General features: G+C 40.8%; 1 protein-coding gene across 6 annotated transcripts in view; it reads left to right on the forward strand.

The window, feature by feature from the left end:
- The window catches only part of Cdk19 (cyclin dependent kinase 19), a 128,718-nt gene that overhangs the window by 68,814 nt on the left and 36,845 nt on the right, over positions 1-23,059 (forward strand). For 3 of the 6 annotated variants that reach the window (XM_052751453.1, XM_052751454.1, XM_052751458.1), the window contains 2 exons: positions 8,196-8,306; positions 10,193-10,333. The exons of 2 other annotated variants lie outside the window; for them this stretch is intronic. In XM_052751453.1, coding sequence (XP_052607413.1) covers positions 8,196-8,306; positions 10,193-10,333 — 252 coding nt within the window. Of the gene's footprint in view, positions 1-8,195; positions 8,307-10,192; positions 10,334-23,059 lie in introns of those variants that run through there. One more of the 6 variants, XM_052751459.1, reaches the window with a different exon arrangement.

Below are 23,059 nucleotides of genomic sequence, written 5' to 3' on the forward strand. Positions count from 1 at the left end.
GGAGATAATGACCTAACCAAAGACAAGTGGACTTCCTCCTGTGATGCCCTGACTACACAGTATACATGATGTGATTTCCATGTTAGTGAAAACAGAGTCTGATTTCATTCTTCTTGTGGTCCTTTGATTTTATTTATTCTTAAAATTTTACTTTATTTACTGAATTATGTTCCTAATCCTAGCTAGTCATTTTGTAGTTGCTTGCTTTGGTCAGACTTGATTGAACAAAGGATGGTATTGGTAACTAGCACTAACTACTACTTAGTTACTACTTAGAGTACATTCCATATTCTTAGCTAAGGCAAGAAGATAATTTGAACCTAGTAGTTTCAGAGTAGCCAGGGCCGTGTAGCAAGAGTGTTTCTAAAATAATAATGATAATAATGATAATAATGATGATGATGATGATAATAATAATAAAAAACCCATATTCTGAATCTCTTTTATATATATATTTGGACATTGTGGTTTTCTGCCAATATTCTCGAATTTTCAGAAACTTTGGTATTTGAAAAAATCTGTTATTTTGGTGATCTCTTTATAGATAACACTTAAAACCTACTTTTCAATCTTAAAGATCTCAAAGACTGTAATGCATATAACTTAGAATGTGGAGCTATTCCAAATGTGTGTATATATGAGTTCTTTTATAAGAAGTCGTTTGTCTTAATGTTATGTAGTCATCTGTTGGATGTTTCCTCTGAATTTTCAGAAATGGTATTTTTACATTACTATTTTGATAAGTATTTTTTTCAAGTCAACCGTACCAAGAATTGTCTTAAAAATAGGTTGTGGGGTATGTGTGCTGGAGCAATGTCTTAGTGGTTAAGAACACTGACTGCTCCTCCAGAGGACCGGAGTCCAATTCCCAGCGCCCACATGGCAGCTCATGTCTGGGATTCCAGTTCCAGGAGACCTGATACCCATGGCAAAGCACCAATACACATTAAAAAAAAAAAAACTAAATAAAAAAATAGGTTATCAGGGCACTGGGGAGGTGACTCAGTGGTTAACAAGTGTGTTGCTCTTGAAGAGGACCCGTGTTTGGTTACAGCATCCACATCACAACTGTAAAGATGCATACTTGCATAGACACACACATCTTTAAAAAGTAGATTCTTGGTTAGACTATCAAGATTTGTTTCCTGAGGACACTATTCAGATGCTAGCAATATAATATTATTTTTCAATTTTTTTTTTTTTTGGTTTTTCGAGACAGGGTTTCTCTGTGTAGCTTTGCGCCTTTCCTGGATCTCGCTCTGTAGACCAGGCTGACCTCGAACTCACAAAGATCCGCCTGGCTCTGCCTCCCGAGTGCTGGGATTAAAGGCGTGCGCCACCACCGCCCGGCCTTATTTTTCAATTTTTAAGACTATTAGCCTCTGTCCACATTTTTTTTTTTGGCTCTTTATTTCTTCATGCCTAGAACCATTGATGAGTACTGGCATTTTCTTTTTCTCCTGTCCTGTCACTCATTGAAAAGATGTTAATTGCAACTCCTATAAGTCAGTTTCACAGCCCACTAATGGGTTAGAGGCTGCAGTTCCAACACTAGTGCCTTGGAATAGATTTCTACAACACATCACTATTTCAAGTGCAGAACAGTGTGAGACACCAACCCAAAATTGTATTAATTTGTTCTTTTAGTTAATTCTGAGTGACATTTCAGAAATATATGCATAATAAACCTCCAAATACCGTGTCAGTCCCTAGATTATATCCAGGCAATATAAGATAGAAAATTTAACTATTTAGCTTTCTACATTTACTCATTTGTTGCGTGTTGTGTAGACTCAAAAGTACTATGGCTTGTGTGTTTGGAGGTCTGAGGTCAGTCTTAGGAATCCATCCTTTCCTTCCACCATGTGGGTCCCATGGGTTGAACTCCTCTTATCAGGCTTAGTAGCAAACACTTTACCTCCTGAGCCAACTCACTGGCCCATCACATGGAAAATTTTAAATCTGTAGCTAATGTAAATAAATGGCTTCTGACAGCCTTTTTGAAGTTTTCATAAAGCTTAAAAAAATTTCCAGAGAGATTGTATATCTACTTTTACTTTGGCAGCTACTATTTTTTTCTTAGTGATCTTTCCATATCAACAATACACATGTGTCTTATCTCAGTAGTTTTAATGGCTTTATGTCATGCTTTGGTAGCATTTCTTCAACTAGTTCCTCACTGATGTCATTTTCACAGTGTAAGCTTTAAAAAATGTCCCTGCTCTGAAAGATTAAAACACATCTCTTTGGCTTCAATTTGCATTTTTAAATGGAAGTAGTCATGTTATTCCATAATATTTTTACTATTTTAAGTTATATTTACTTTTGTGAAATGTCTGTTTATATTCTCTGTCTCTTGTATTACAATTTTTTGGATTGATTTTTTTTACAAGCTGTACAAATCTGGCAGCATGGGTCTTTGTTGTCTTAGATTGGATGGGGTTTGCAAGGTAGCAGTTGGCTGAGTCCAGTAATATTCACCACACACACACACACACACACACACACACACACACACACACACACACACACCATGCACACATCTACACACACCTAAGCAGCTTTGAATAGATATTAAACATCAAAGCTCAGAAATCAAAGAAAGCTTGCTTTATATAGTGTGTACGTGTGTATTGTTGTATTTATCTAATTATTCTTTATCAATAAAAACTTGGGAGTCAGATATCAGGGTAAGAACCTAATGATCAGAGAAGCAGCGGATATGCGACCAGTGACCTATTTCTTCCACTCCTGTATCCCAAAGGACTGAGATCCTCTCTAAGTCCTGCCCTGCTACTTCCTGCCTCTCTCTCTCTCTATCCTCAGTCCTCCAAAACCTCTATGGTTAATTTTGGTTAGCTACTACCTAGTTCTGCCCTCTATTTCAAAGCAAGCTTTGTCAGAATGTGATCAAAATATCATACATTTCCCCTTTTTTGCCTAGTAAAAAAAAGGGGAGGTTTAAACTCTAGCATAGTAAAACTATATACAATAAGAACAATTACCAGGTAAGAATTATGTTCACAATGTCCAGTCCATTTGCACTTGGCAAATTCAGAGAAAATACTCCATTATCTAGCATATCTATCTTGGTGAGATTAAAGTTGGGTTATCTAGCTTAGTGTTAGAATGCTTGTATGGCACCTGCGGGCCCTGGCTTTGAACAGATATCGGATATTTTCAGCACCACACAAAAATGTAATAAACTTCACACACTTAGTGTGAATATAATTTTTAGTATTTGTTGATTAAATATAGTAGATGCTTAGTGCGAAGGACAAATAAATTAAAATTAATCACTTCATTGTGTAAACTCACCCCGTTCTATTTTTTTGTAATAATAATAGATTTATTAGCAGACTCGGAATGAAGTAGTTTTTGTTTGTTTGTTTGTTTTTTTGGTTTTTTGTTTTGTTTTGTTTTTTGTTTTTCGAGACAGGGTTTCTCTGTGTAGCTTTGTGCCTTTCCTGGAACTCACTTGGTAGTCCAGGCTGGCCTCGAACTCACAGAGATCCGCCTGGCTCTGCCTCCCGAGTGCTGGGATTAAAGGCATGTGCCACCACCGCCCGGCTGTTTGTTTGTTTTTTGAGAAAGGGTTTCTCTGTGTAGTTTTGGTTCCTGTCCTGGATCTCGCTCTGTAGCCCAGGATCTCGCTTTGTAGGCCAGGCTGGCCTCAAACTCACAGAGATCCGCCTGCCTCTGCCTCCCGAGTGCTGGGATTAAAGGCGTGCGCCACCACCGCCTGGCATTACTTATGCTTAAATAAACATCTTTCCTATCACAGTGAGGGAGATGTAAACTTACTTATTTTAGATCTCACTTGACTTTGATCTTGCTCAGCAAATATGTGCAGAACTTGAAGTCAGAGAGAAAGAAAAACCAAATTGTTTATTGTGTAGAAAGAGAAATAGCTTTTATATAACCACTCTATTGTGATAGAATCTATTAAAGGAGTGTTTCAGGCACTTTGTGAGGCAGTGCTGTGCCATTTGTCTATCACGACCTATTTCTTTTTAGTGAGTATTTCTTACTGCCTTGAGTGGTTAGCTTTTTAAAGAATTGCAGTAGAACTACATCACTTTCCCCGCTCCAGGTCCTCCTAGGTACTCTCCTTCCAACTTCTCTCATGCCCACCCCCAAATTGGAAGCCTCCTTTTCTTTGATTATTATTATTATTGTAGCACCCCCTCCCCCGTGCATGCCCAAATATATATATATATAACCTCGGAGTCCACTTTCATTGTTTGTGTGTGTATGGTACCAATAAGGGGACTCATTTCTGGGACAGGCTAATTCTCCTTCTCCCAGCAGTCAGTAGTTGGCTGTTCTTTGTCTAGAGGTGGACCCCACGGAATTCCCCGCTTCCAGGTTAAAATGCCTGTTGTACGCCAGCCACTTTGCGATCTTGTTTGTGCGGTCGTTTCCAGGGGAGACTATTTGACAGGACTCCCTGGTGCTCTGGCTCTTATATCTTTCTGCCCCTTCCTGCAGTGTTCCCTGAGCCTCAGATGCACCAGCTGTGGGGTAGTTCTATCTGGCGGGACTCTCCATGTTCTGTTGATCTCTGCATAGTGTCCACTTGTGGTTTTCTGTCAGGGTCTCCATTTCTTTGAGGGGTGGGTGCTAGCTACACTTAGCCAGGAAATGCGGTGGTTAGTTTCTTTTAAAGTTAAGTACGATCACAGCTACTGTTTATCAAGAATTCATCTTGTGCTATACACTCTACATAGATCATTGCATTCTTGTTTTGTATTAATGTTCTTGCAAGTAATGGTAGTTATGAGTAATAACTTATAATTTGTCAAGAGTTTGATTTGTTATAAGCTTTGAGTTATATACGTAATCACTCTATATTCATTCATTACCAAAATTAGGGTGTGAGTAGATAACTTAATCTTCCACAAGACTAAGAGTTAAGTAATCAGGACTCACCTGTAGTTTTTTGTGTTCTGCTGATGTTGTATTGTAACAAGTAGCCGTGGAGAACACTGACCTTTTGGAGCTTATGAATGGTACCTAAGCATTGCTACTGAAGTGTGTGTGTGTGTGTGTGTGTGTGTGTGTGTGTGTGTGTGTGTGTGCGCGCGCGCGCATGAAGAATTAGAGGAACCTAGAACCATAGTTGGGTTACTGTGCTTATTACACCCCTTTCATAATATGAGTGCCACCTGCTGGAGAGTTATAATGCACCTACTGTGCTTTTGAAATACTAGCTTCAAAGAGGCCTGTCAAAGGTGTGAAAGTGTCAAGTTTCAAATGCTAATTATTAATGATGGTTTTTAGGATCACTCCACAGTGAAATTGGGCAGTTCTCCTAATTTACTATAAAATTCATTGCTTCATTTATTATGTTGTTTTGAGAATTGATTTACTCAGTACTTTCTAAAATAGAGTCATTGGCAATGTTTTTACCCAAGAGAAAGTTTGATTCAACCCTGTGAGTCATATTATTATTTTAAAGAAATCAAATAAGAATAGAAAATTGGATTTATTTTGAGGAAAGTAAGTTATTGGAGTATAAGGATTTTAGAATCCCTTTAAAAAACAGTCTGGAACCCAAGGGAGCGTTATAGACAACACAGAAGGCATTGTGGGTAAAAATAGAAATGGGGAGTGTTATAGACCGCATGAAAGAGTGTGGGTAAAAATAGAAATGCATGCTGGAATCTTTAGCTTGGTAAAGAATCTTGAGGTTAGTAGATATCTTTTTTTTTTGTTAGTAGATATCTTAAATAGTGCTTTAGAGAAAATGTTTAGAGCGCTTAGATTTTTTTACGTGTTTAGGACAATGAAAAGTGGACCCTTTTTATAATTACTCCCATGTCTGGAAGGGGGAATCAGATAAAATCTGTGTCCATTGAACATTCTTCACAAGGGTGCCTTGCTATTGGGTTCGCACACTGAGTATTTAGCCAGAGGTTAGCATTCAGTGTGTGTCATGGGAAAGCCATCGTCTACTTAATTGCTGTTTAAATGGATCTAATGCATATTTGTAGTTGCATGAGATCACGTGGAACAAATATTTGTTGAACAAAAAGAAATGTGATTGTCATCTCACACCATTAAACAAGTACTAGTAATACTTCGCTAGATATTTTATTTTATAAACAAATCATTTTTATAGATGTTTACATCACAACATTATAGCAATAAGTCTCATGAAAGAAAGCCTTTTAAAGGGGCTGGAGATACAGCTCAGTGGTTAAGAGCATACACTGTTATTCCAGAGAACATTAGTCGGATTCCTAGCACCCACATCAGGTGGCTCACAACTGCCTGTAACACCAGCTTCAGGGGATCTGATCACTCTCGCCTCCTTAGACATGTGCACATACTCCCTACACACAAACATATAATTAAAAAAAATCTTTAAAAGCCCTTCAGTGTATATATCTGAAGCTATAATGTGTGGATATACCATACTTGTCAATTTTGATATCATTGAGCACTGAGGTTGTTTTTGCTGTTCTGTTTGCTGGGGTCTGTAAGTAAGAGTAGGTAGACGTAATTTTGTGTTGCTTGCCGCAAAGTCAGAGTGGTGATACGCTTTCAGAGATGCAGGCCATGGCTTCTTGGCCTAGGGCTTGTGATGGCATGGTACCTCATTGCCAGAGCGTGTGGCAGCAGAGGTCTGTTAATACTCAGGGTATAAGCTGAGTAGAGAGGACCCAGAGGTCCAGCATCTTCTTCAAGGGCAGAACTCTAACAGTACTACTTCCTTCCACTGGGCTGTATGTCCTAAAGATTCCACTACTTCCCGATATCAACATGGGCTGGGAACTAAGCCTTTAGCGTATAGGACTTTAGGAGACGTTTGGGATCCAGACTCCAGGCACTTATCACCTCTAGTCTTTATCGGTGCACACAAGACTCACCAGGTCTGTTATGTCCCATAGACACTAGAGTACATAAATGTAGGGATTTTAAGTTTTCTTTCCTCTTTTTGTGGAACATATATCCAGCTCTGATACTGTGCTAGGGTGGATATAAATTGACCATGTGATTTCTGTTTCTCGAGAAGATAGTCTTTTTTTTTTTTTTTTTGGTTTTCGAGACAGGGTTTCTCTGTGTGGCTTTGAGCCTTTCCTGGAACTCACTCTGTAGCCCAGGCTGGCCTCGAACTCACAGAGATCCGCCTGGCTCTGCCTCCCGAGTGCTGGGATTAAAGGCGTGTGCCACCACCGCCCGGCTGAGAAGATAGTCTTTTAATAAAGAAAATACACATGGACTAAATATAGTTCCTTTTTTTGGGGGGGGGGGAGTTGAGTGAGTGTGTGTGTGTGTGTGTGTGTGTGTGTGTGTGTGTGTGTGCGCGTGCGTGCGCGTGTGTACATGTGTACATGCATGTGTGTGTGTGTGTGTTAAAGCCAGAGAGCAGCCTCAGGTATCATTACTCAGTCCTTTCTTTTTGTGGTTATTTTGAGATGAGGTCTCTCAGTGACCTAAAACTCGATAAATAGGCCAAGCTGGCCAGTGAGGAACCCACCCCCCAGGCTGCCCCCCACCCCACCATCCATCTGTCTCCACACTATTACCATGGCTGACTTTTTTAAAAAACGTGGATTCTAGGAATTGAATCTCAGGTCCTTGTACTTGGAGTACAAGCACTTTATTCACAAGAACTATCTTCCCAAACCCAGTGAATTCTGTAGTGACACAATATTCATTTTGTTTATCATTTTACACTGCATCATTTAAAATGGTCCTAGCCAGGCAGTGGTGGCGCACGCCTTTAATCCCAGCACTCAGGAGGCAGAGGCAGGCGGATCTCTGTGAATTCAAGGTCAGCCTGGGCTACAGAGCGACATCCTGGATAGGCACCAAAACTACACAGAGAAACCCTGTCTCAAACAAACAAACAAACAAACAAACAAACAAAAGGTCCTGATTAACACACTCGTGCACACATGCACGTTGTAGAGGAGGCTCAGAAAGGTGCTGACAGAGTTTCTCTCCAGGAATGGTATTGGAGAGCTAGTTCCCCTTCATGCTGCTCATCTGGCTCTTCTAAAATTTGAAGAGTTCATTTGAAAGCTAGGCATGGTGGTGCACGTGGATTGTGAGCTCAAGGGTGGCCTGGGCCTTGTAAGACCTTGTTTCAAATAGAAAAAAATCCTATTCAAGTATGAGCAGAATTCCCTTCTGAGCCCCTCTTTGCTAATGAGTAGTGATCTCTCTGTTTCTCTTGCCTTCAGCTTTTGAGAGAACTGAAGCACCCTAACGTGATCGCATTGCAGAAGGTGTTCCTTTCTCACAGCGACAGGAAGGTGTGGCTGCTGTTTGACTATGCAGAACATGACCTTTGGGTAAGTTTAAAGTCGCTCTGTCCAAAGGATTATTTTATCTAGGTAGGGGCATGTATGCAGTCAATATGTACTACTAATGCACAGAAAAGAAAGCTCACTGTCCATTACAGCTCAAAGCAACCACAGTAAATGTTGATTTTAAAATGGCAATCTCTGTTGTACCCAGAAGTTTCCCTTGAGGAAGTTTTGCTAGAATAAGAAACTAGTTCTGTGCAGGCAGTTAATGGCAGTTTGGTGATATGCACAGTGAAAACTGGTCCTTTTTGTGAAGTACACAGGGCTCAAATTTGATCAAGTATATGCTTGTGAGTAGTTTTTAAGTTAAAGTTGATCTCTTACCGTATCTTAGTATTTAAAATTGGGTCTACCAAATAAAACTATGCATATAGTTTTTAGAATGCCTTATCAATACATAAAAGAACCAGAGCATTTTAAACATTTTGTGTCTAAAACTGCCCCCCAAAGTTAAAAGGTGACAGTTAAATTATGGATAAATTTAGTTCAGTATGTTATTGTGTGCCTTCTACATAAATCAAAAAAAATCTTCATAAGAACAACTTGGACAGGCTTATAGGATCTTGAATGACCTTTGAAAGCCCATGCTATTACAGAGCTGTTGATAAGCACTTCCAGTGTTTTTCTTAATAAAAATTACATGGTTTTGGCAGGGTAGATGGCTCTGTTGGTAAAAAGTACCTGCCATCAAACATAAAGATCTGAGTTTGATTCTCCCAGGACCCACATGGTGGACTGAGAGAATCCATTCCTGTGAGTTACCTTCTGACCTTCACATGTGCACGCACGTGCATGCACACACACACACACACACACACACACACACACACACACACACACAAACACATACACAGTGCATAAATAAAATGTTTAAATGTTATTTTGCTCATCATGGTAATGCACACCTATAATCCAAGCCCTTGAGAGGTGGAAGCAGGAGAATCAGGAGTTGACGGTCATCCTTGAGTACATGAGTTTGAAGTTATCCAAGGCTATCCGAGGACCTAGCTCAAAAAAAAGTATTTTCCCCATTTATCATAACTCCCTTTATTTCTACAAAGTTCACGTTAATCGTAGTGTGGGGCTGATGCTGTGCTGTGGCTCAGCAGTTAGGAACACTGGCTGTTTTCATGGGACCTGGCTGGGATTTGAGTACAGACGTGGGGTGGGAGTTAGAGGAGGCTGTTGCATTCTCCTCCGTTGCATTACAGTGCTTTTATAATCCACATTTAACATGTGATGTGAAAACGATGGTCTGGTTATTGACACCTCAGCTGTTTGACAAACGGCTGTCTTAGGTTTGAGACCTAACAATTACTACTTCAAGTTGTTAAAATTCTCTAATTTCTTCTCTCCCTTTTCTCTGTTCTTTCTAGTATTCTCTCCTATATAATATTAAATTCTAGGAACATATCACATTGTTTTGTGCCTCAAGGAGGTAGTATTTTCCAAGTAATTCAGATATATCCAGTGTCAGTGATGTTATCCAACTATACTAAGTACTAACTGTTTATGTGACAGCCAGGATTTACAGTTGCCATTCTTTCTTCCTCCCATCCACATAGAATATTACCAATACTGTTCTTAGACTGGCATTTACGTATTAATTCTTTTTACCTTTTGAGGCTATTTAGTGAAAATTTCAGGTTTTCATGAGATTTGATCACTATAGATCCACATTAACATGGTTATATTCATCCCCAAATACATTTTTTTGGACAACCTTATTATTCAGAAATTTTTATATCATTAATTTAAAAGTTAATTGTAAAGTACAGAGCAATTATTTCAATTTTGATTGCTTTTCCCCCCTTAGATAGAGATATGAGCAGACTATATTATTACAGTATGTTTTATTTTCTAATTTTTAGCATATTATTAAGTTTCACCGTGCATCAAAAGCAAATAAAAAGCCCATGCAGTTACCAAGATCTATGGTTAAGTCACTGCTTTACCAGATTCTCGATGGTATCCATTACCTCCATGCAAACTGGGTGCTTCACCGAGACCTGGTAAGTTGTTGTTTTTATAAAGTTCATCAGTACGTCGTTTCCTTCTCCTTTAACAAAATCGTGCTTCTTGGTACAATTATAATAGAACATTAGCTAAGAAAAATTTATAAATACATACCAAAGGAGGGATAAAAACTCACCTGTAACCTATAATCAAAAGACTAGAAGCTGATGTCATGGTGTTGTAATGTCAGCACTTGGGAAGCTGAGGTAGGAGGATTGCTATGAGTTCAAGGACAGCCTAGGCCAAGAGTAAAATGGTCTTCCCCCCCCACCCCTCAGTCCCTCCCTCCCTCCCCTCTTCTCTCTCTCTCTCTGCTGAGTGCAGTAGTGCACACCTATGATCCCAATCCTCAGATGGAAGAGCCTAAGTTTGCAGCCAGCCTGGGCTGCATAGCAAGATTCTGTCTCAGATAATCAAGAACCAACCAAACCAGATTATCTTTAAATATCTGGTGTCTGTTATTATGTTAAATCAGTGCATAGCCATAAAATGTCAGTGTAATTTTTTAACAAATGATTAGTAATATATAATTTTAATGTTCAGTTAATAGGTAAAGCTAGTGCATTTCACTTCAATTTGTCTTTTTATAAAAACTCTAATAATGAAAGTTGACTTCTCATTTTTTGTCCCCTTAAGACCTAAGCTGAAATAATGACATTATGTCTGGTGAAATAATGTTATTACCAACATTACTTAATAGTAAATAAATGGATAAATGCATTTAATAACTAAAACATACTTATTAGGCAAATTAGCCACAATGCAAATGTTTGATCATATATTTTATTCAGTATATATAACAAACATTTGTTAACAACCAAATTATATGCGAAGTACTTCTCTTCCTTTTCAGCTTAGATTATTATTATTATTATTATTATTATTATCATTATTATTATTTTGTGGTTTTTTTTTTTTGTTTTTTGAGACAGGGTTTCTCTGTGTAGCTTTGTGCCTTTCCTGGAACTCGCTTTGTGGACCAGGTTGGCCTCAAACTCACAGAGATCCACCTGCCTCTGCCTCCAGAGTGCTGGGATTAAAGGTGTGCGCCACCACCGCCCAGCATGATTATTAATTTTTTTATTAAGGCTGTAAGGCATAGGGCAGCTGTAATCCTCATAATTTGTCATTGGAGGTGCTGTTCTCCCCCACATGATTTCATAATAATTTTTTTTTTTAGGTTTTTTCAGATTTTAGATCCAGAAATGATAGGGGTTAGTCAAGGTAGATTCCAGCTTTATTAACTGAGGAGAATTATTTGCTACAGAAGAGAAGGAATGCATAAAGAGATGTAGTTAGTACCTTTGGCACCTTGTCAGTCAGACCTGGAGTCTGCCTTGACCAGCTCTTATTGTGACATTGTGACCACAAGTCATCCATTCATTTAGCATTTTTAAAGATTCTAAGGATCTTTAAGTCTTCTAGATTTCCAGTTTTGTATTTACCATTGAGTCACCAGGTTTTAAAATGGTTCATCGGTACTTGAGAATGCTTTGGAATGGTTCATAGATAGCATTTAGATTTTGTACTTTTAAGGTTCCAGTCACATTTGAATCATTAGTGAGAATCTTTTATTCAGGATTGAATGTTTTCCTCCCGTTTTACAAAGTTCCTTGTTCTAAGTAGAAGACGTTATCGTGGTTTAGTTGTGATACTGTGATCTGAATGCCTACTGGTACTATTCAGTGTGGCTAGGACTCAGTTTTTCCTGTTAAGTTTCCTATCCTTTGGTATCTTCTCCCCTGGTTATGGCAGCAGCCTCTTCCTGGCAGAGAAACATCTCTTCCCTTTACACAGACCTTCTTTGTAGTTTACATCCAGAGCATGACAGGGTGTATCTATAATATCCGTTTTTATCCCCTGTGCCTCCTTCCTTGCTCAGGCCCTAATAAATTAGGTTTTCCTTTTGCCATGGTGCTGACTGGCCTCTGCATTTGTCTCCTTTAACTTTCTTTTCCCTCCCAGTCCATTTATTAGCCTCTCAGGAACTGTGGAATATAATCTTATAGAAAAAGTAAAGTTTAAGTTTCCTATTTGGTTTTCAGGATCTTACTGGATATAGTTCTAATGACTTCAGATGTTTCCTCTACACACACCCCCTTCCTTTCTGCATGCCTTTTACTAATGGTTGTTCCTGTATCATCCTGAGGTTTCTTGCCTTAATGGCTCGCATTTCCTTGTCTTATTATTCTTTGTCTCTGCATACTTAAATGTACTTGTCTTTCAAGGCTCAGCACAAATACTAAAGCTTGGGGCTGGACAAGGCTCAGCAGTTAAACACTGGCTGCTCTTGCCAAGGACCTAGGTTTGATTCCAAGCACCCATATGACAGCTCACAGCTGACTCTAGCTCCAGTCCCCAGGGATCTTATGCTGTCTTCTGGCCTCTGCAAGCACCAGGCATGCACCTGGTGCACAGACATCCATGCAGAAAGACACCGATACACCATAATAAATATAAAAATTTAAAGCATACCTTCATAATCCATCTCAACTTTGAAATGAAATAATCTTTCATTGTTTTTTTATTCCTGTTATATTTCATTTTTATTCTCTTATGGTATTTGTTAGTCTCCTATAGATGTCTTAGATCAGCAGTTCTCAATCTGTGGATCAATAACTCTTCCATAGGGATTGCTTAAGACCATTGGAAACCGCAGATATCTGCACTAGGATTCATAACAGTAGCAAAATTACAATTATAAAGTAGCAATGAAAATAATTTTATGGTTGGGGTCACCACCACACGAGGAACTGTATTAAAGGGTCACAGCATTAGGAAGGGTGAGAGCCACTGTCTTAGATCTTCTCCCAGATTATAACTTTCTGAGAGGACAGGGTTTATGATCCTTGTTGTATACAATAAATGTTGTAGAAATTCCATAATGTTGATTATTGCATTTTTGTAACCAAGTATTTGAAACACTGTTCTCAATGAATTATTTTTGTGTCTGTGTAAACTAAGGGGAAACGGGAATGATACAGCTGTGACTGCATCAGAGAGCCTCTGAAGAAGGCTGTAGGCTACAATTAGCAACATGACATAAGACCAACAGTTACAGGTTAGGGAGGATGAGACTGGAGGTCCTTCAGGGGTGCAGAAGCAATGCTGTTTATCCCAGCTCAGAGGAGTTACGATTTGAGTTCGGTGGGGAATAAGGTGATAGTTCAGGGAGCAGTTGAACCTTGATATGGAATTTAGAGATTTGGTTAGCAAAGAAATGTTGGTTATAAAAATTCTAAGATGAGCCGGGCAGTGGTGGCGCACGCCTTTAATCCCAGCACTCGGGAGGCAGAGCCAGGCGGATCTCTGTGAGTTCGAGGCCAGCCTGGGCTACCAAGTGAGTTCCAGGAAAGGCGCAAAGCTACACAGAGAAACCCTGTCTCGAAAAACCAAAAAAAAAAAAAAAATTCTAAGATGAAAGCCGGGAGGTGGTAGCACATGCCTTTAGTCCCAGCACTCTGGAGGCAGAGGTAGGCAGATCTCTGTGAGTTCGAGGCCAGCCTGGGCTACAGAGTGAGATCCAGGACGGGCTCCAAAACTACACAGAGAAACCCTGTCTCAAAAAACAAACAAACGAAATTCTAAGATGAGAAGGCCCTTGTATTGTCTCAGAAAGGACACAGGTTGTGCTTGGCTCAAATAGGAATAACTGGGTTTAGTATAGAGTAGGACAAAAAGATTTGGATTGCAGCTTGACTGAGGCAGGCCCTGAATATCAGGTTCTAGCATTTGTGGGTTTGTTTGTTTTAAGGTCCTGAATCTTTGTGAGCCAAAGAGTGGATTCCCCACTGATTACAAAAGCCTTTCTCCTAGGGTGAGCATAGGGTTTACATATATTCTGAGAGAGGTTCTGAACCCTCTTAGGCTTGTTTATATTCTTCCCACACAGTTACTGTATCTTTCCGCCATTCCTAAGTAACTAAGGAAATCGGGGACAGTCTACCTGTCCCTCCCATTGACTGGGATCTTGATAGCTCTCTGTACCGTACTGTCTTGCTTTTGCCCAAGTATTTTCAGGAATGGAATGTTCAACCTATACATATACATTGTTGTCAATAGAAAAATGTAAAGTATATAAAATAGGAATATATTATTAAAAGGAGATGGAGATGTTTGGAATTTCTTTTAGTGAGCTGAAGAACAGGGCTACTGTTTGAGGTGCTGGAAGGCTTTTAACTGCTTTATTTCCTGTTCTTTACACCATTTGTTAAGTCACAACTGTTTCTGTGTACTCATTGTCTCTAAATGATTATTTCATATGACAGACCTGGAAAACTCATACAAGTATAGTATTAGAAAAATATAAACTTGCAACTTGATGATATGACAAAGGAAATTGAGAGTAACGTAATTGGTTTATTTGTTGTTGTTTTCTGTGTTTGTTTTCCTGTCTGGAACAATATTTCAGTTGTGTGATTTGGATCCTAGAATGTAATACAAAAGCAGAGAATTTTAAAGCCACCGAAAAGGTGATTTGAATTGAGGAATTGGCTTTAAAAGGAAAGGAGAAAGAGCTGAAAGTATTTATCTTGGCTGAGAGACAGTGAAGGAGAGACATAAGTCTATAAATATTTGAGACCTGTAAACAGTTTGAGAGAAAGCTGTATTTTAGTTTTACAGCAGGATGGAGCGCAGAGTGAGATGATGAATTACAGGATGACTCACGTTTCTGGGGTTGCTGCTCTGGACTTGGAGGAATGCCAGCATGCAGTTGGTAGTCTTCCTGCAGTGTGAACTTCTTAGAGCAGGGTTCAGACCTCATTCATTCTGTCCTGACTCTGGCTGTTGTCTGCTTGTAAGTTACTAGAATGGGATCTCTGCGAAGCACATGACACTTCTCGTTCTTCTCAGCAAAGACAGAAGTGTGCTGGCTAATGTGGTGCTCCGTGGATCTCTTGATCTTCAGTTTCAGAGCATTGCTACCGAGTCAGTGGCATAAGCTGGACGACCAGCTCGACCGTCCTTTTCACTCTCCTACCCCAGAACTGGCCCATGCTAAGAACTAGTTCTTCATGGAGTAAAGATGGGAATGAGCTCGGGCCTGGCCTAGCTCTTCTCTTTAGAGAGTGTTTGTGGAAGTCCCACCCCAAAAGTTAACTTGCATTTTGAATAGTTGTGTTTTCATGTTAGTGAGTTGAATTTTATTTGTTTAAAAGTTCAAAGGAGGGGCTGGAGAGGTGGCTCAGTGGGTAAGCGTATTTGCTGCACTTGCAGAGTGCCCATATGGCTGCTCTCAACCATTCTTAACTCAAGTTCCAGGAGATCTGATGCCCTTCCTGGTACCTTGGGCTCCACACACATGTGGTGTACACATATAGGCAAACATATGCATACAAATAAAATAAAAATAAATCGATCTTTTTAAAAAAACTAAAATAAAAAGTTTCTAAGATGGCCATTAAGCCTCTGTTTCCTTCACTGTAACATGTAGTTACACGTAACTTATATGCTTGACTCCCTACCTTCATACTGAAGGTTCTGAATTCCTCCCAGTTGCCCTCTGGATAGTAGGTGCCTCTGGACAGTCCATGCATCAACACTCCAAGCGTACCTTCCTCACACAATTCCTTCATCCTGATGCTTTTTCTAGCCTGTCTGCGTAAAGCAGAGACCAGGTAGAAGTGTGTGAATCATCCTTTCTGATTCTTAAAAAGATTTAAAAATTTAGCCTGTGTTTCCTGTAGCTTATATTTAAATAGTACAATTATTTTTGCCAAGACTTTAACATTTAAAATATGAAGTTTAAAAAAAAATCTTAGATAACTAATGTCATAATGTAAGTGCTTTGGATAGCTTGTTTTCCCTCTTAAATGAGATATTATTGAGATGCTCTGGAGGCAAGAATGCTGTGCTAGTCAAATGACTTTCTATTTTCATTTGATTCATTCAGCTAAACTTCTACTTAAGGAGAGTTACTGCAGCAGGTAGTATTTGTCTGAGTAGGACTTAATTGCTCTTGATGGTTGGTTTTGCACATTAACTTACACAGTGTAAGAGGAGTCAGGGCCCTGAACTTAGAGGAGTGAAGGAAGCTAATGAAGCAGCCCGCAGTCAAGGCTGCTTTCTTCTCTCTGGTCTTAGCTGTGCAGTGAGTTCCTGCGCCATCCTCCTGACGGTGATGGGCTGGAACCCAGAATAGAAAGACAAACAGACCCTTTCTTTCCTGCTGCTTTTGTGGGGTCATTTGTTACAGCAGCAGACAAAACTAGAACACAGTCTGATAAATAAACAAGAGCTGCAGCCTCCCTCTGCAGAGGAGGCTGACCCCTATTCTAATCCCTGAGGAATTCAGTTTGTTAGTGTGAAAGGACTTCTCAACATGGTGGGCCTTGAAGGGAAGGAGCAGTCCCTGGAGAGGGCCTTCATTAAGGGTGAGAGTGAGCTGGGCACCCCAGCACTCCGGAGGCAGAGGCAGGTGGAGCTCCGAGTCCCAGGACAGCTTGGTCTACACAGAGAAACCCTGTCTCAAAAAAACAGAGCACACAAAAAGAGGGAGAATGAGGGAGAATGGGGGGTGGGGGGCAGCGTCAGCCAGCCAGCTAAGAAAGGGAAACGGGTATGTGGTACTGACTTGTTCTGTCAGCTTGACACCAGCTCCCGCCATCTGAAAGGAGGAGACCTCAGCTGAGAACATGCCTCCATAAGGCCGTGCTGCAGGCAAGTCTGTTGGGCATTTTCTTAACTAGTACAGTGCCACTGCTGGGCAGGTGGTCCTGGGTGCCATAGGAAAGCAGGCTGAGCAGGCTGAAGAGAACTAGCCTGTAAGAAATGCTCTTCCATCGCCTCTGCTCCAGTTCTTACCTCCAAGTTCCCGCTTTGAGTTACGGCCCTGACTTCCCTCAGTGATGGAGCCTGAGAGGTACAAGATGAAATAAACCCTCTTCCCTAAGTCGTTAGCCATGGTGTTTTATTAAGGCCATAGAAACCCTACCTAAGATGGGGGCGGGGGATTTCTCCAGGTAGAATGCATGTGTACATGCACACACACAAAGACACATACAGACACAAAAATAAAAATAATTATAAATCAGTCAAAACCAAAGGCCACAGACAGGAGCGTTAGGACTTTGAGAGCTGTAGTTAAGACTGAAAAATCCATTCAGTCTTGTTATCTTATTAAATTGTTTTTATTATTATATATAATGATATATCCTTCTTTTGAATTACAAATTGAATTTGTGATAAAAGGTTATCCAGGCAGTCCCCACCATGGCATTACCCCAGGTCTCATCTTGAGGATGTAAGGACTGGTGTTTTCTTTTCACCAGGTTACATAAGGTGGTTATTTTGTGGGACATCCCTTCCTCTGAGCACACTTCCAGAGGTGAGGGGCCGAAATCAGTATACCATAAGTTCTCCAGGCGCTCCTGCTTTCACAGCTGTGGCCTGCGGTGGATCTTTGGGAGCTTTGCCTTCTCACTTGGGCCTGCCACTTTCTGTGAGAGTGCAGTTGGAGGAAGTTAGTTTCTTCACTCCGGGCCTCAGATTCTTCATCCGTAGAGCAAGAGAGCTCAGTTTGATCATTTTTTTTCCCTGATGCTCTTCCTTTCACAGTATAAGAGTGAACATAAACGCACCTAAAAATTTAAATAGAACCGGAAGAATGGAGGGCTGCGGATGGGAGCCTTTGGACTTGGAAGGCCATACCTAAAACTGAAAACCCATTCAGGGACGCTGTTGAATTAAGTTCGTTTTGTTTGGATGAGTGTCGTCGATGTATAGAAAACTACGTCTTGTGCCTGTGGCCTCTGTGAGGTGTACTTCTCAACGCTGAATCTGACACCTGTGCACTGCTGTTCCTGCTGCTGCCAGCAATGTGAAGTCAGTGCCATTAGTTCCTCCTTTTGACCTTGAAGGAGTTAGGTAAACAGCCCTCCAGATACATGTGTTTGTTTTGCATGGAGCTTTTCATAATGGCTGCTTTTTATTGGTTCTTGTTAGGGAAAAGAAAGCCTTATCTTTGCTGTTCAGGCCTATAAACACTTCTAAAAGCAGACAAAGGAGTGCATTGTTAACTGTTGGCAGTGCTAGGCTGGCAGGCATTGTTTACTGTGAGTACCAGAGTTGGATTAACATAACTGTTATATTGCAGATACTACCAGCCTGGCTTACAGTAAAACCAAACTAATCATGTACTAGGTATTACAGGTTGCTTCTAATTTACAAATAGCTTACAAACATGAAACTTTATTGTGAAGACTTTCTCAGTTACAGATAACATTTTAAATAGTGACTAGGTTCTCTAAATAGAGAAGGCTTTTTAGCCTACAGTGTACCTAAAGTATGAAAGTAATGGCATTACTGAATAGAACTGTCATTTAAAATTGTACTCTTTTTTTTTGGCCAGGCAGTAGTGGCGTACACCTTTAATTCCAGCACTCAGGAGGCAGAGGCAGACAGATAGATCTCTGTGAGTTTGAGGCTAGCCTGGTCTACAGAGGGAGTTCTAGGACAGCCAGAGCTACCCTGTCTCCAAAAACCAAAACAAACAAAAATTCTGAATATTTTTATCCTTGGGTTTCTATGGAGGAAGTGCTTGTTTACAGACTTAGAACTTGCTTTGTAAACTTACTTTGACTTCCTAATATGTACTAGACACTATATTGAGCACTTGGGAATATGAAAGTTAATAAAATACAACCTCTTCCCTCAATGGGTCCATTGCGGGGGAAATTCATATACAGGTAGTCATAAAACAGAGATGCTTTTAAAGAAGCTGCCAGGCTAAGGTTGTAGTTCACTGGTAGAACGCTTACCTAACCATGAGCAGCAATGCTCTCATTCCAATAGCATGCATGTTTTCACACATACTCACATGTGCTCACCCAGAGACAGACAGATAGAGTTTGCAGGGGGCACGAACATGGACACTCAAGTATAAAATGCTGAGAACACGGAATTAGAACCTACCTAGTTGGGATGAGGGCCTTAGACCACTAAAAATAAGTAGACCTTAATACGGTGAAGGCCATGGGTCTGGGAGCATTCCAGGCAGAAGAAATGGCGTGAATAAGATCGTAGACTGAGCAATGGCCACCTGGACACCGCTGGGTGGTGTCACTGGAACAAAGAGAAGGCAGAGCAGCAGGGAGGACCAGCGACGGAGGATGCTGGTTGTTCTGGTTAAGTGTGGGCTTTCCTAAGTGGGTGGGTTGTGGGTTTGTTGTTGTTTTGTTTTGCTTTTCGAGACAGGGTTTCTCTGTGTGGTTTTGGTAGCTGTCCTGGAACTCCCTCTGTAGACCAGGCAGGCCTCGAACTCACAGAGCTCCTCCTGGCTCTGCCTCCCGAGTGCTGGGATTAAAGGTGTGCGCCACCGCCGGGCAGAGCTGGATAGGTTCTTAAGAGAGCCTGCTCACACTTAGAGAATCTGTTTAGGGCCTCGGAGGAGACATAGTCAGCTGTGAGAGAGCAGGAAGGTCTGAGGCAGTGAGCCAATCAGAATGAGGAGGAGGAGGGGGCTGTAGTAAATGTTTAGGGCCTGAGGGAGAGCTGAGAGCAAGACCAGGTTTACAGCCTAATGGACAGAACCGAGGGCAGGCTTTTGCTTCTGTTGACCAAGGAGAGAATACCAGAGAAGACAGTTTTGTTAGGGAGAAGGAAAACTTCATCAGGATGAATGGAGCTTGTGATACTTGTGGAAATGATTTACCTACAGTTGACATATTTCTAAGATACATGGAAGATTAGAGACCCAGCAATCTTGATTTGGGGGTCATTAGTGTACATATGATTTTTGGAACCCTGGAATAAAATCCTAGTTTTTAAAAACATATTCATAAATAAACTTGATATGTTTTAGGGTGTTCACTCATTTCCTGATACTTCTTTTAAAATTGGGACATCACCTGTCAAAAGACACTTAGCCTAACCCCATAACTGTGTGGATTGTGAGTGCTAGCCATTGTTGGTTAAGTTCATTTGTGTATTTGTTCCCTAGCCAGTTAGTATATGGAGGCTTCCAGTAGACATGAGAGTGCTAGGGCGCACATCTGTAATGTCTGGAAACCAGCTGCATTGACCAGTTTCTCAGCATTTCTCACCCACCTCTCTTTTCCATCCTCTGCCCTACTCCTCTCCCTCTGGTTGGTTGGTTGGCTTTGTCTTGAGGTAGCCTGAGCTGTCCTGGAACTCATAATTACACCTGCCTTTGCTTCCCAAGTGCTGATGTTAAAGGTATGCTCTGCCATGCCCTGCTCCCCCCCCCCCTTTTTTTTTTTTTTGAGACTAGCTCTCCTTTCCCGGGCTGGTCTTGAACCAAGGAAGACTTTGAAATCTGATCCTCTTCCCTCCATTTCCCAAACGCTGGGATTACTGGCGTGAGTCACTATGTCTTGCATATTTTTAAATGCTCAACTGTCCAGTTAGTGAGGTTGTTTTAAGGTTTAGATAATTATGGTGGACTAAGGTCTGCCGATGACTACTGTGTGTGTTGAAGAAAAGAAAGCACCATGCTTCCTCCTTGGTAGTTATGTGTTCTACAGCACAGAATCTCGTTTGTTCAGGGGAACAATGAAGAACAGTGTGCAGAAACCAATTTCCTGGGATTGTACTTGTGTATCAAATGGGAAGGGAATTGTACTACACTGTATGGAAATGAAAGCATAGTTGGAGTCACTAATATCAGGCCAGCATTGTCCATTGTTGTAGAAACTAGCCCAATTTCAACTCCGCTTGCCTTGTTCCTGTTATTTAAGACTGGCTAGTTGTGTTTGTGTTTTTCTGTCTTTGGTGCTGTTAAGAGTCAGAGTGAGATTGCCCGATATGCTGAAGTGGGAGTGCAAAGCAGATGTACTGGGATGGTTGTGGATCTCTATGCTGTTCTATTTATGAGACACCAATTAACTGAAGTAAATTTAACCCTGTGAAATAAGTGATCCTGTAAAAAGGAAAAGCAGATTGGGAGTACATGGAAAGGATCTTAAGTGTAGGTTTAAGAATTACTAAATTCGTGGAAATACAGACGTTTAAGGAATAGCCTCTGTATAATCCTGTTCCTATTGCACATTTTTGTGACTTGCCTTTACAATAGAATTTAACTAAAACAAACCCTGTAGCATTGATTTTTGTCTGTTTGATTTTATTGCTGATAACTTCAATGTGAGGCATCCGGCTTCTGCCATTTCTGCTGTTTCTATGGCAACTAAAGTGTGCAAACCCAGCAGTATCACTTTCTTCACAGCTGGCATTTTGTGTTCACAGTAAGAACAAGAGTTTTGGTGAAGCGTGGTCTGTGCTAATTGGGGTGTAAGTGGGTCAGGACAATTTTGGTGTGCTTCTTTTTATCTGTTTAGGTTTGTGTAGGAGGGGTATGGGTGTTGAAGTACACAGTTCCTCCCCCCCCTCAACCCCCCGCCCCGCTCCCACATGCATACTTTCACTGATACTAATTATTGAAGTTAGTCTTCTTGAGAATTGGGTAGAGTTGTTGTAAGACCTTCTTTATAGCCCTGGACACTCTTGATTATTTCTATTAAAGAAAAACGTGTGAGAAAATCCTCTGAAGAGTTGAACATATTTAATGGTGGATCATAGTTTATCTTGTGATTTTTTTAAAAACATATGTATCTTGTGGCCATATCATGTTTTTACTTGTTAGGAAGGGGACAGGTAACCGCACTTTAGGGATGCACTTTGGAAAACCTGGGTAATTCTAGATCTTGAGCGCAGGGTAGGCTGCGATTGTCCCTGCCTTCCTTCCAGCAGCGGGGACCCCACACTTAGAGCTTCTGTCGTAGGCTCGCAGTGTGCTCCTCTCTGGAGTCGAATCTCCTTGTGGGGCCAACATTGTTTTTCAGCATAATGTGATCACAAGGATTTCTAATAGCGTTAAATAATGTCAACCTGTTTCCTGTTCTTGCATTGTATTTCTTTTATGAAACTATTTGTTGTTCCCATGTCACAGACTTCATTGTGTGTATATCTTAGAATTGTAAAGTGCTTTAAAAGCCCAAACTTTAGGAATTACAAATACTATAGGAGAATGGCTTATCCAATATGATAATCTTACAACTTAAAACTTGTGACCTATCAGAAATAATCATTCTTACTCTGAATTTGTCTCTGCCTTCTTTACACAAACTTGAGTTTCATTTAGTCTATCTGGATTCTGTAATTGAACAAAAATTATTTTTATTGGGCTACCAATGACCTAATCATCCATTTTGGTCACCTCTCCTCAGATTTCATTGTTTACAGCTGACATCCACTTACAGGGACCCTGGGCTGTCCAGACACTCGCCCTTTCTCCCTCTGACCTTGGTCTCAGGCCTCCTCTTCCTCCCTCCTTACCTCTCTAACCTTACCCACCTGCTCCTCTTGTGGCAACCCTTAACAGCTGTCAGACCCACACTCCAGAGCCTACCCTGTCCGGGTTCCTCCCAGGGCTCTTGCTAAAAGCAGAACCACTGGAACCAGAAAGGAAGTCCTTCCTTGCTTCCCTCTTACAGTCATCATCGTGTTCTGCCCTTGTAACCACCGTGGTTCTTCACCTCCTGCAGTTCACCAGGAACATGCTTGCCTCCTATTCAGGGTGCCCGTCTCTCCCTAGATGACGTTTCCCCAAACACCCAGGAGGCACGCTCCTCCCTGCTGCGCTCCCTTCAGACCTTATTCCAGGCGTTAGCTCCTCAAAGAAGTTTCTCTGTAGCGGTCAAAGACCACACCTTCCCGTCCCGTTCCTTGTTTTATTTTTGGTTGCTCCCATCATCTTACTATGCACA

The sequence above is a fragment of the Peromyscus californicus genome, unplaced genomic scaffold, assembly GCF_007827085.1.
Source record: "Peromyscus californicus insignis strain IS unplaced genomic scaffold, ASM782708v3 Scaffold_22__1_contigs__length_63687245, whole genome shotgun sequence".
Classification (NCBI taxonomy): Eukaryota; Metazoa; Chordata; class Mammalia; order Rodentia; family Cricetidae; genus Peromyscus; species Peromyscus californicus.